The sequence below is a fragment of the Daktulosphaira vitifoliae genome, unplaced genomic scaffold, assembly GCF_025091365.1.
Source record: "Daktulosphaira vitifoliae isolate Bord-2020 unplaced genomic scaffold, ASM2509136v1 Scaffold_2, whole genome shotgun sequence".
Taxonomy (NCBI): Eukaryota; Metazoa; Arthropoda; class Insecta; order Hemiptera; family Phylloxeridae; genus Daktulosphaira; species Daktulosphaira vitifoliae.
Window position 1 is genome coordinate 11,262,986 of NW_026099573.1, and position 12,383 is coordinate 11,275,368.

Sequence of the window (12,383 nt, forward strand, 5' to 3'; positions counted from 1 at the left end):
TGAGTTGCGTAGAGTGGTGAACCGGAGAAGACGTTATCGCTAATTCTAAGAATTATGAATGTTTGAGCAAGTTGGGCAGCACAAAAGTAGTCAGCTGATGGCCGGCTTATCTCCGCGCTCGCGCCGGTTATTATGAAGAGTACTTGAAAGGCTTGCGGCGGGGGTAAACCGGTCCGTGAGTACGGCTGACCAACGTTGTGGACAGTATTGAACGTGTCGTGCATGTCGCCTATTTTTTTCCGTTGCTCATAGAGTAGTGTATTGTACGCGTTGTTGTTATGTTACGCACGGCCGTTTTAATCGTGTGCGTACGGTGACGAGAATCCAGTGGGATTTTTTGTGGAGTTGGTCGCCAAATATACGACGTTGGTTCCTGATTTTTTTTTCTTTTTGTGCTGTATTCGGGCCATCATCTTTTAGTGTTGAAGACCTTCTGCTGTACATTGCCTGGACCATGTGGCTTGGTCGAAGAATCCGTGGATGACTTGGCTTGGACGTTTTTCTAGTTTTCATTGTATGTAAATTTATATTATACTAAAATTGTACTATTAAAATATATTAATTGTATGAATGGTACCCTTTTCCTTTTTATTTTTTTTATTTTTCCACTATTAATGATTAAAACCAATTATTGTGATTTGTCGGTGCGCTAATATTAGTCATACGGACCAACCGTATATTAGGAGTCCGGTGGCGAACAATGAACGTTCATTCAATTTAGATAATATACCTCAATAATCACATTAAGTACTCAGTATAATTAAGTTTTTTTTAATTATACTTGAATTATTAATGATCGTACAACCCTAATAACGTAAAATAATTTTATAAAACGAAAACATATGTTATCACTTAAAAATATATTATCATACATATATTATATTGGCGTATATTGCTTAACAATACATCTAAAGAACAAATGTTGTACCTTAAGATGTATATAAGGGAATAAAAGAAACTAATCTCTTAGTAATAATACATGAAAATTCAAATTTTCACAAACTTCAAAACGCTACAGAATATTTACTACTGAATATTAATAAGATATTTTTTTACTAAAATTTTTCTTAAATTCTACTCTACAAAATAGCTATCTTAGATTTTTTTTTTACATTTTATTTAAAATTTAAAAATAATTAATATTTTTAATAAAATGTAAAAAAATTAATTATTGAGATATAGCTATAGACCTAAGGTATAACTATTATTTAAAAAAAAAATTAACTAAAAATATTAACTGGATCAAAAGTTATTTAAGTTGTCAGTGAGTGGTAGGCTACTCTGTATATATACAACAACATACTATGACACGGTTGTGTGGGATTGGGTTAATACATTTTAAAGGTTATAAGCCGAATAAAACTGTGGTACTGACAATAGTGCAACCGCCACAAATCACATGAACTATTATAACTTCAGTACTTTTATTTATTATTTCCGTTTGTATATATCATAAGTACTCATTAGGCATAATTAATTTTTCTTTTTTATTAATTATTTTGTGATAAATAAGTACATATATATTTATATATGCTCAACTATATTTAGTACATAATTATCGATTAAGAATAAGACACTCGTTTTCTTGGAATCGATCGAGAAGATTTTATTTTCGTAAAATAAATAATAGTATTATTGTAATGTTTTTTTAATTAAATAATTTTTTTTTCCCAAAATATATAAATATTCATTCCCAAGAGAATGAGCATCTTATCCTTAATTGATTAGCATGTATTAAATAGTTGAGTAAATATAAATTTAGTATTTAATTATCACATAACGAATACAAAAATAAATTATGAAGTATTAAAAAAAGAAAAAAATAATAATAACACTAATATATGAGTAGTTGAAATAAAATAATAAAATGATAATTTTTACATTCTTCTAGTTCCCGAACTTAACTTGCTATAGAGGGTGGTGGCCCTCTTTTATATGATGAGCAGTCAAAGATGATTCTTGACTAGGCCAATGATGGATGGACAGGTATTATAGCTGGCTTGCACCAGAGACCAGACACCACCAATGAAAAAATCACAAGAAGAATCTCGGCACTCTGGGATCGAATCCAAAACACAGTGCACCGAAACATAAGTTTCTACCCACTAGGCCAAGTTGACCCCAAAAGTTGAAATAAAATATGAAAATTAAAAAAGAAAAATTATATTAAAAGGTTGAACCCCATCCTTGCCCTTTTTAGTTTTTTGTTTATGTAGAATAAGACGAAATAAGATGAACAATTCAGGATTTATTAAAATCAATCAGTTATAGAGCACATCATCCTAACTAGCATAAAATCGTCTAACGATACACTTGGTTACTCGACTATATGTTCACAATATTAAATATTAACCCAACCTACAAAATATGTAGGTTTTGCTCATTCCTTTTAAAATTCGCCTCTATAAGTTAATTGCTCTTCCGAGCAATCCTTAAAAACGGTCCTGTATACAGAATGGATTTGACAGTGTTTTAAGGAAACTTGTAACGTAGCACACATTACCAGTACTCTCGGATGTCAATCTAAAAAAACAAATTCAACCTCTTAAACGTTCTAATGATCATCATAAATCATAGATGCAACTAAAGGGGCTAGGCCACCCCTCCCCAAATCAAAGTAGACATGTTAACGGTTACATAAAAAAAATGTTTAATATGTTACTTAAATAAATTTACACAGTGATAGATTTATCATTGACCACTAAGTTTCTCCTAAAATAATAATAATCTTAAAAAAATTTTTTTTTGGCGTTGGTAATTAATATAATATTAATTTCTAAGTGGTTAAAAATGTTTTAGATCCGCCCTTTATTCTTTGAAATATTACTAAATTTCATTTTTTAATTAGCTTATAAAATAGACAATTATTTAATTAAGTAAATGATCGATAACAATTTTTGGACCAGTACTTCGTAACTTATTAACATATTTATACATAGGCGAGTAGAAGTATGTCAAAGTGTATATTGATAAAATTCCATTTTTATTAAACTATACTATTATACTATTTATATTATTTTGAATTTGATGGACAGATATTTAAGAATATTAATATTGAAGTCAAACGAACTAAGAAATAAGAGCTACAAATTCAAATAATCAGAGAAACAAAATTAAAGTGTCAATAATGTGTACTACAAAGAATATATTGCATGAGAGAACGTGACTTGGCGGCCAAATGGTAAGATAGAAGTAATCCTATCTTTACCAATAGTTACTCAGTTGCGTTGTTTCGTGTCCCGCGGGTTAGAAATAAGTTCATAAGCAAACTGGCAACGTTGATTTCATAAGACTGTATAATTAAAAGGGATAGAGCATTGGAATCATTCTTAAACCTTATTAATATCACATGTTGCCAGTTTGCCTATTAACTTTTATTTCATTTGAATTTGTCGCCGTTTTTAAAATATTGTGTTCATCTGCTGAAAATGTTTGTTTGAATGTATCGCTCAAATGTGCTAAAATTGTTGCTATTAATAGACCGTCCGGTTGAGTTATTTTTCTATTTGTTATTTGTCGCCCGTTGGTATAGTAAATAAATTGCATTTATAAAATGTATAATATGACAGCTTCGACAATTTAAAGTACAAATTATTTAAGCACCACAAATACTATATAATAGTTATTCTATTTTTAGCAGATATTGTAATGTTTGATGGAAGTTTTAAATTTTCTTTTTAAATTTTATTTGAGACTAAATATATGTTGTAATTTAATTTATTTAATGGCTTATGCACTGTAATAACTTTTAATTTAAAATTAATAAATATAAATAATAGTTTACAAAACAATGAACAAATTAATGTATAAACCTGATAAATAAAAATTGTATGAAATATAACTAAAAATATTTATTATATGTATGTATATACGTAATGTGGTATTCAATTAGTTTTAAAATGTTAACTTCATAAATATATAAAATTGTTGATTAAAAATTGCTTGAAATATTACAAAACAAATATGTTATTTAATTAGATTTACAAAAAGATTGATTTATCATTGGCCACTAAATTTCTCCTAAAATAATAATCTTAGAAATATTTTTTTTGTTTTGTTGAATACTATTTATTTTTAAAATTTATATTAAAAAAAATAATTTTTGATCAGTACTTTGGAAATTATTACAATTTTTTTATTTAGGTGAAAATGTTCGTCCAAGAAACGTTTAATTACAAAAATAGTCATATACAAATACTAATACAGGGTGATTTTTTTATCATAACCCACTCAATTACTTAAAGAATAATAATAATTTAAACATTTTTTTTTATGACTGTCTTTAGTTACACATTATTCTTGAATTATTAAATATGTAATACTTTTTAAGTTCATCCCTTATGCCTGGTAAGGGTGTCAACTTTGTTTTTTTAAATGGGAACACATATTTTGAATTTAATAAAATGTTTGGATTTTTAATTCAATAGTAAATGGTATTTGAATTTTTAATATACCTTTATTTATTTATTAGATATAAACATTTAAAGTTTCAATTTTTTGAGTTAATATATAGGTATAATACACAAGAGATTACAAATACAGGTAGCTAATTGGTTTTTTATGACATCAATATTAGCAGGTACACAGCATTGTTATTATAAATGGTAGTAAAGTACATTGTTGTGAGTTTATAAATACACTAACTGATAATACAGAAAGTATATCTATTGATAGTCATAATTGATAATAAAGAATCCGTGAATGTGATAGCAATATCATAAAAAATCAATTAGCTACCTGTATTTGTAATCCCTTGTGTATTATACCTATATATTAACTCAAAAAATTGAAACTTTAAATGTTTATATCTAATAAACGAATAAAGTTATATTAAAAATTCAAATGCCATTTGTTATTAAATTAAAAACTCAAACATTTTATTAAATTCAAAATATGTGTTACCATTTAAAAAAACAAAGTTGACACCCTTACCAGGCATAAGGGATGAACTTAAAAAGTATTACATAGTTAATAATTCAAGAATAATGTGTAACTAAAGATAATAATAAAAAAAAAAATTTTTATTTTTATTATTCTGTAAGTAATTGAGTGGGTTATGATAAAAAAATCACCCTGTATACTTTAAGAAAGAAATTTTAAAGTTATAAATTTAAAACTAAACAACAAATTGGCGACAAACTTATTGATTATTTATAATTTGATACACAGATATTTGAGAAAATGAATACTGAAGTCAATCGAGTTAAGAAGTAAAAGCGACAAATTCAAATAATCGGTCGAACAAAGTATCATATAGGTATAGTACAATGTATATATTGCATGCGAGAACGGGACTTGGCGGCCAAATGGTAAGATAGAGGGATCCTGTCTTATTCAATAGTCACTCGGTTGCGTGGCCTGCGGCATAGCAATAAATTTATAATCAAACTGGCAACATTGCTTTGAGAAGTCTGAAGGACAGAGCGTTAAAAACATTCTTAATGTTTATGAAAACCACGTTGCCAGCTTGCTTATGAACTAATCTTTTATTTGAATTTATCGCTCTTCGCTCAATTGCCTTCACTATTATTTTCTCTAATATCTCTCCATCAAATTGATAATAATCAATGAATTTGTCGCCGTTTTTAAAATGTGCTGAAACGTTTGTTTGAATTTATCGCTCAAATATACTAAAATTATTGCTATAAAATTTATAGCAATAATTTAACAATAAATTTATAGTATAAATGAACCATCTGGTTGAGTTATTTTTCTTTTTGTCATTTATTGCCCATTAGTACTATATATATATATGAATTGCATTTATAAATGTATGTTGTTTATTATGAGGGCTTTATCATTTTTTGGTACGAATTATTCAAGCACTACATTATAGTAATTCCATTTTGTTCTATTCTTAGCACAAATTGTTATTATGTTTGATATAAGTTTTAAATTATCTTTTTACATTTTATTTCAAATTATATTTATAATATAATTTATAATAATTTAATCAATAATGCATTCCAATAAATTTTTAATTGAAAATTTAAAAATATTAATCATTTTTTAAATTCTGAACTTCAATAATATATAAAACTGTTGATTAAAAATTGCTTGAAATAATTTCAAAAAAAAATTCAAAAATGTTATTTAGATTTACCGAGTGATTGATTTATCATAGACCACTAAGTTTTCCTAAAGTGATAATTATGTTAGAAATATTTTTTTGTTTTGAGTACTATTGATCTTACAATTTATAAATGATTAAATACTTTTTAGGTTCATCCTTTATCTCTTATAAGAGTAGTAACTTTTTTTAGATTCAACATACATTTTTAACTAACTTATATAATAGAAAATGCTCTAATTAAATAAATTACTGGTAGGTAATAATCATTGGATCAGTATTTAATATTTAATGATAAAAAGAGTCATATCCTGCATAAATACATTAGAACAATTAATTGAAAACTACACATAAAATTGGCGACAAATTCATTGATTATTTATAATTTGTTACACAGATATTTGAGAATATTAGTACTGAAGTCAATAGAACTAAGTAGTGAGAGCGACGAATTCCAATAATTTTTTGAACAAAATTAAAGTGTTATAAATGTATAGTACAATGAATATATTGTATGCGAAAACATGACTTGGCAGCCAAATGGTAAGATAGAAAAAAAAGATTCTACATTACTTAATAGCCACTTAGTTATGTTTCATGTTCCGCAGTTTAGTAATAAGTTCCTAAGCAATCTGGTAACGTTGCTTTTATAAGTTTATATTATTAAAAGCATTGGAATCATTCTTAAACCTTATTAATATCACACGTTGCCAGTTTGCCTATTAACTTTTATTTCATTTGAATTAGTCGCCGTTTTTAAAATATTGTGTTCATCTGCTGAAAATGTTTGTTTGAATGTATCGCTCAAATGTGCTAAAATTGTTGCTATTAATAGACCGTCCGGTTGAGTTATTTTTCTATTTGTTATTTATCGCCTGTTGGTATAATAAATAAATTGTATTTATAAAATGTATGCTGTTCATTACACGTTATTCAACTACCGCTTTTTCTATATTATTCTAGTCTTTCTGTTTTATATAATACATTTTCAGTAATGTTTTGTGATTTTATTAGTTTAACATTTTTAGTTTTAAATTTATAATATTTTTATATAGTTTTAATTTTAAATAAAAAACTTCCTGTTTTGTTCTATTTTAAACGGAAATTGTTGTTATGTATAATGAAAGTTTTAAATTTTGTTTTTACATTTTATTTGAGACTATATATATATATATATATATATATACATTAATTAAATTATAGTTGAAAAGCAATCTACTTAAGATAACAAATTCTCAAAAAAAAAAAATTCAACGAATTTGATACTCCTTGGTAGTTATTTTTACCGTTATGATTGTCTTTTAACTTCAATTTTAAATTATATTATAAATAAACGTTTGGTTTCCTAAAATATAGTGATTTTAATTTTTGCTATAAATAATTGTTTTATCTTTAATCAAACTAGTCAATTTTTTATTTTTTATATTACTTAGTCTACTTTTAATTTTTTAAAGCTAATCTAAGATAATTTGTTTTTAAACATTTTATAAGCAATTGTAATATTTAAAAAATAATTAAATTAAATAATAAAATTTTTCAAGATTTTTATTATCATTTTATTGCATTAAAAATATTTTCTAAAGTATTTTTTTGTTTTCAAAACTATAGATGGTAGAAAACTTATGATTCATAAACTTAGGACTTAATTTTTTGAATATTAAGCAATCTATTCCTATCATATCAAAAATTAAAATTACCCTCCCTAAAGTTTTTAATTAGCTTAATTTGAATTTCATATTAGAATGCCAAGTATCGGATCATTTTAATAATTAATCTAGAGATTATATATATGTAATATCAATTATATAAATTATATAAATTATTAAAACTACATGAAACATAAAAATATTTAGGTTTAAAAAAAACATGACATGCCTTAAAAACATATTAAAAAAGTGAATACACACCAAGAAAAATAATAAAACCAAAACAAAACAAGGATATAGCTAGTGGTGGCTCATGGGCGATTGGTGATGCGACTTAATACCACAAGTCATAGGTATCAAAAATTGTCAAACTAATTATAATAAAATAAAACATAATACACATTATTTTTTTGAAGGTCGCAGTAGAATATAGAAATGAAAATAATAATAGTAGTGATTATACTATTACAGACAACCGATAACGACGAGCGTACATGCAGTTAATTCTAAAAATGAATTACTCTGTTTAGTAATATACTATTATTTTACCGTATGGACGACGCTGTCGGTCGTCCAAACAATACTAGTGTGTGCATGCGTACCAGCATATACTTAGGGAAACAACTTTAATGTTCACACATGACAATTGTATTATAACTATTTTATTAAAAATTTGCATTTTTAATAAAAAATATTTTTTATAAATGTAGAATTAAGAATATACAATACATTTTTTTCTTTTAATTAATTTTAGTAGGGAGTGCGATCGTCCCGTCGTCCAAACCACGAGTTGCCACTGGCTATAACATAACATTTATCCAAACTTTTATTGAAAAGGACGTTATTTTTTTCATTAACATCATTTCTGGTATTTTCTATTCACGTGTAAATATTCCTGTTATTTGATTTTTTAAATGGTCAATAAATAACTTCAGAGTTGAGTTATCAATATTATATAAACTCTAGATCATAGTTTTTATTAAACACTTTCGATGTAAACAAATGAATTTTTGTCTGTCGATATGTGTCGGTCCCTAGTGGTATTTATAACGTGATGAATATTCTGTTTAGCGACGATAACTGATTACCCTCACTTATCTCAACCGTTCAATCTCCCACAATCAAAACTAGTTATTTTATGCTTTATTATCGACGCATTGACAATTTGGCAGTAACTTATCTGAAATTATAATAACATTGTTATTATTGACGAGTGATGGGATTCAAATTTTAATTTTACTGTGTTCATTTTTGCCAAAAAGTTACTTTGTGATTTTTACATGTAAATAGTAATGAAAATTTAATAAAAATATCTATTGATCGGAAATCTGTCAGAAATTTCCATAGAATTTATTTTTTTGTAACATTAGAAAACATACTTGTCACGAATATATGTTGACATCATTCATTGTACTCGAGGACGGCAGGACGGATCAACCGTCCTTTTAGTAACTGACAAAATCAGATATTCTTTCTCCAAAAAATTAATTACTAGCCAAAAAAATGAAGACCATGAAAAATTAGAGTATGAATTAAAAGTTATATATAAAAGTATATATATATGCATTATAAATATATAAAAGTTTATCGGTTCTGAATTTAATTAAACGTAATTTAAGGTATTACTTAAAACCATATATTGATTTTTAAGACTAGCAACGTGTGATAAGAAATTCTTAATTGTTAAGTGTGTAACTAATAATATTTACATACATTAAATTTCATAGAATGAAATATAGAGATTTACAAAAAATTTGTAACACGAATAATAAGTTTTGGCGTCATTAAACAACGTTTTACATGATTGATTATAAATATATTTATATATTATATGTATGTATTCATTGCGTACACGCACTTAGTTTACTAAGTTTATTGGCACAATAGAGAATATGAACTTAAATTAAATTAAATATGAGCATTTCAACACTCAATTTTTCTTTTAAGCTTTTCTATCTAAAATAAAATCTGCTATATATTCTTAGAGAAAAATTGTATTTAATATTACCCCAATTGTATCAATTATCCCACTTGACCCTATCGCCAAGTAGCATATTTTAGCTTCGATTCGAAGCTAAAAAGGTATTGGTTTTACTAGGATGTGTTTTTTAGCTCGATGCGAAGCTGAGAAGGTATTAATTTTACTATGATTTGTTTTTTTTTTTGTGTCTGTTACTACTTTTTCTCAGCTCTCACCGATCCGATTTCTTTCAATGATACGTCAAAAGATCACAAATCGTATCTAGTCGAAGACATTACCCTCAAAAATTGAAAAAATTTCCCTCGTTCCCCGTAAATGAGGAAACCTCCAAAAAAATTACAAATTTTAAAACTGCTAATTTTCGAAATTTTTTCAATTTTTTTTACTTAAAACTGCAATAACTTTTTCAAAAATGAAAAAATCGATATAGTTTTTATTTATAGATTTATAATGTCTTTACCTATCATTTGATGTATTTTTTTTATAAATTTGACCCTTTACCTGCCCACAGGGGGGGATTCAAAACGACAACTTTTTCAACTTAACTTTCGAAAGTGTTCCGGAAATACTGACACTTTTATATATCTTAAATTAAAGCTAATGTAATATACTTTATTATAAAAAAAAAAAAATTTCGGACTTTATTTTGTCTTCACGGTGAAAATGGCTACCGAATGCTATTTTTGTGTGAAAATTCTCGATTTCATATTTTACATTTTTAACTTTATAATGTTATAACTTTTTGAAAAATGTATAGATTAATACAATTTTTTTATGAGAAATAATATTTTTTAATAATCCCTTTTTCATTCAGGATATTAATAAGAAAATAGCAGATCATGTAGCTTTTGGAATAATCCACCAATTTTTAAAATTAAACTCTATCTAAAGATTTGCTTCGAAGCGTTTTTTTTTTTATAGTGATTTTAATCACTGTCAGATATCATTATACTTGATTCAACTGTGCCACGTTACCAATGAGGCGCGACCCCCCTGTGCTGGTTTTTTTTTTAATTTAGAGATTAACATTTTTAACACGCTTATTAACACGCTTTTATTAATACGCTTTTATTAGTTTCACATGTATGTTGTATGTTGTATGTTGTTTGTATGTAACTTTCCAAACGCCACGCGTTATCGCATATTCCGTTGTCTAGACTAGACTGTTATACGCATTCACCCCTCCCCACGCCTCGCTCACAATACGACGGTACACTATTCCTATAAAAATTTATTTTTAGTTATCGTACCCGTACACGCGTGCTTGTCATCAATATTATATATATGTAAACAAATTTTTATTTTGACTGACCAATAACGCCCGCGTCTAATGCGCCTTACGTATATATATATATATTCCTACCGCCGTTTATACCTCGGGTATAACGTTAGTCCGACCCGCCCGGCCATAAAACACAGCTATACTTAGTGCATGATACTTTTACGTAGTTAAGTCGCATTATTTGTATAAATATATATATTCTAATTACTATTAAAATTAATATATTAACACGATTTATTCTAATTAAGAGATATAAAGTATTCATTCCGATTACGAGGGATGATTTCCGTATCGTCATTTTTCGTCACTACCTCCACGTTCCGGGAGTGAGTAATTTACGCGCCTGCTGCTTTCCTTGGATGTGGTAGCCGTTTCTCAGACTCCCTCCCCAGAATCGAACCCTGATTTCCCGTTACCCGTAACAACCATGATATTGATAGTAACTACTATCATAACATGAAACTAAAAAGTAAAAAATAAATATAGTTTAAAAAACTAAAAAAACACGCTTTTAAAGTACATCGAACTAAAAAGTTAAAAATAATTTTTAAAATAATTATGAACAAAAAATACTAGTATTATTGTGATAAAAGCGTGGGTGCTTTGTGCCATATTTTTCGTATATTGAGCGCCCGACGCTTTTATCACAATAATACTAGTATTTTTTGTTCATAATTATTTTAAAAATTATTTTTAACTTTTTAGTTCGATGTACTTTAAAAGCGTGTTTTTTTAGTTTTTTAAACTATATTTATTTTTTACTTTTTAGTTTCATGTTATGATAGTAGTTACTATCAATATCATGGTTGTTACGGGTAACGGGAAATCAGGGTTCGATTCTGGGGAGGGAGTCTGAGAAACGGCTACCACATCCAAGGAAAGCAGCAGGCGCGTAAATTACTCACTCCCGGAACGTGGAGGTAGTGACGAAAAATGACGATACGGAAATCATCCCTCGTAATCGGAATGAATACTTTATATCTCTTAATTAGAATAAATCGTGTTAATATATTAATTTTAATAGTAATTAGAATATATATATTTATACAAATAATGCGACTTAACTACGTAAAAGTATCATGCACTAAGTATAGCTGTGTTTTATGGCCGGGCGGGTCGGACTAACGTTATACCCGAGGTATAAACGGCGGTAGGAATATATATATATATACGTAAGGCGCATTAGACGCGGGCGTTATTGGTCAGTCAAAATAAAAATTTGTTTACATATATATAATATTGATGACAAGCACGCGTGTACGGGTACGATAACTAAAAATAAATTTTTATAGGAATAGTGTACCGTCGTATTGTGAGCGAGGCGTGGGGAGGGGTGAATGCGTATAACAGTCTAGTCTAGACAACGGAATATGCGATAACGCGTGGCGTTTGGAGAGTTACAAA

General features: G+C 27.3%; 1 protein-coding gene across 2 annotated transcripts in view; it reads left to right on the forward strand.

Moving 5' to 3' along the window:
* Nucleotides 1–208: 208 nt before the first annotated feature.
* Nucleotides 209–12,383, forward strand: part of LOC126899855 (sugar transporter SWEET1-like) — a 25,750-nt gene continuing 13,575 nt past the window's right edge. The window contains exons 1-3 of one of the 2 annotated variants that reach the window (XM_050675079.1): nt 209–514; nt 1,892–3,181; nt 5,170–5,309. In XM_050675079.1, coding sequence (XP_050531036.1) covers nt 5,268–5,309 — 42 coding nt within the window. In that variant the 5' untranslated portion in view covers nt 209–514; nt 1,892–3,181; nt 5,170–5,267. The remainder of the gene's footprint in view (nt 515–1,891; nt 3,182–5,169; nt 5,310–12,383) is intronic. The other variant, XM_050675082.1, reaches the window with a different exon arrangement.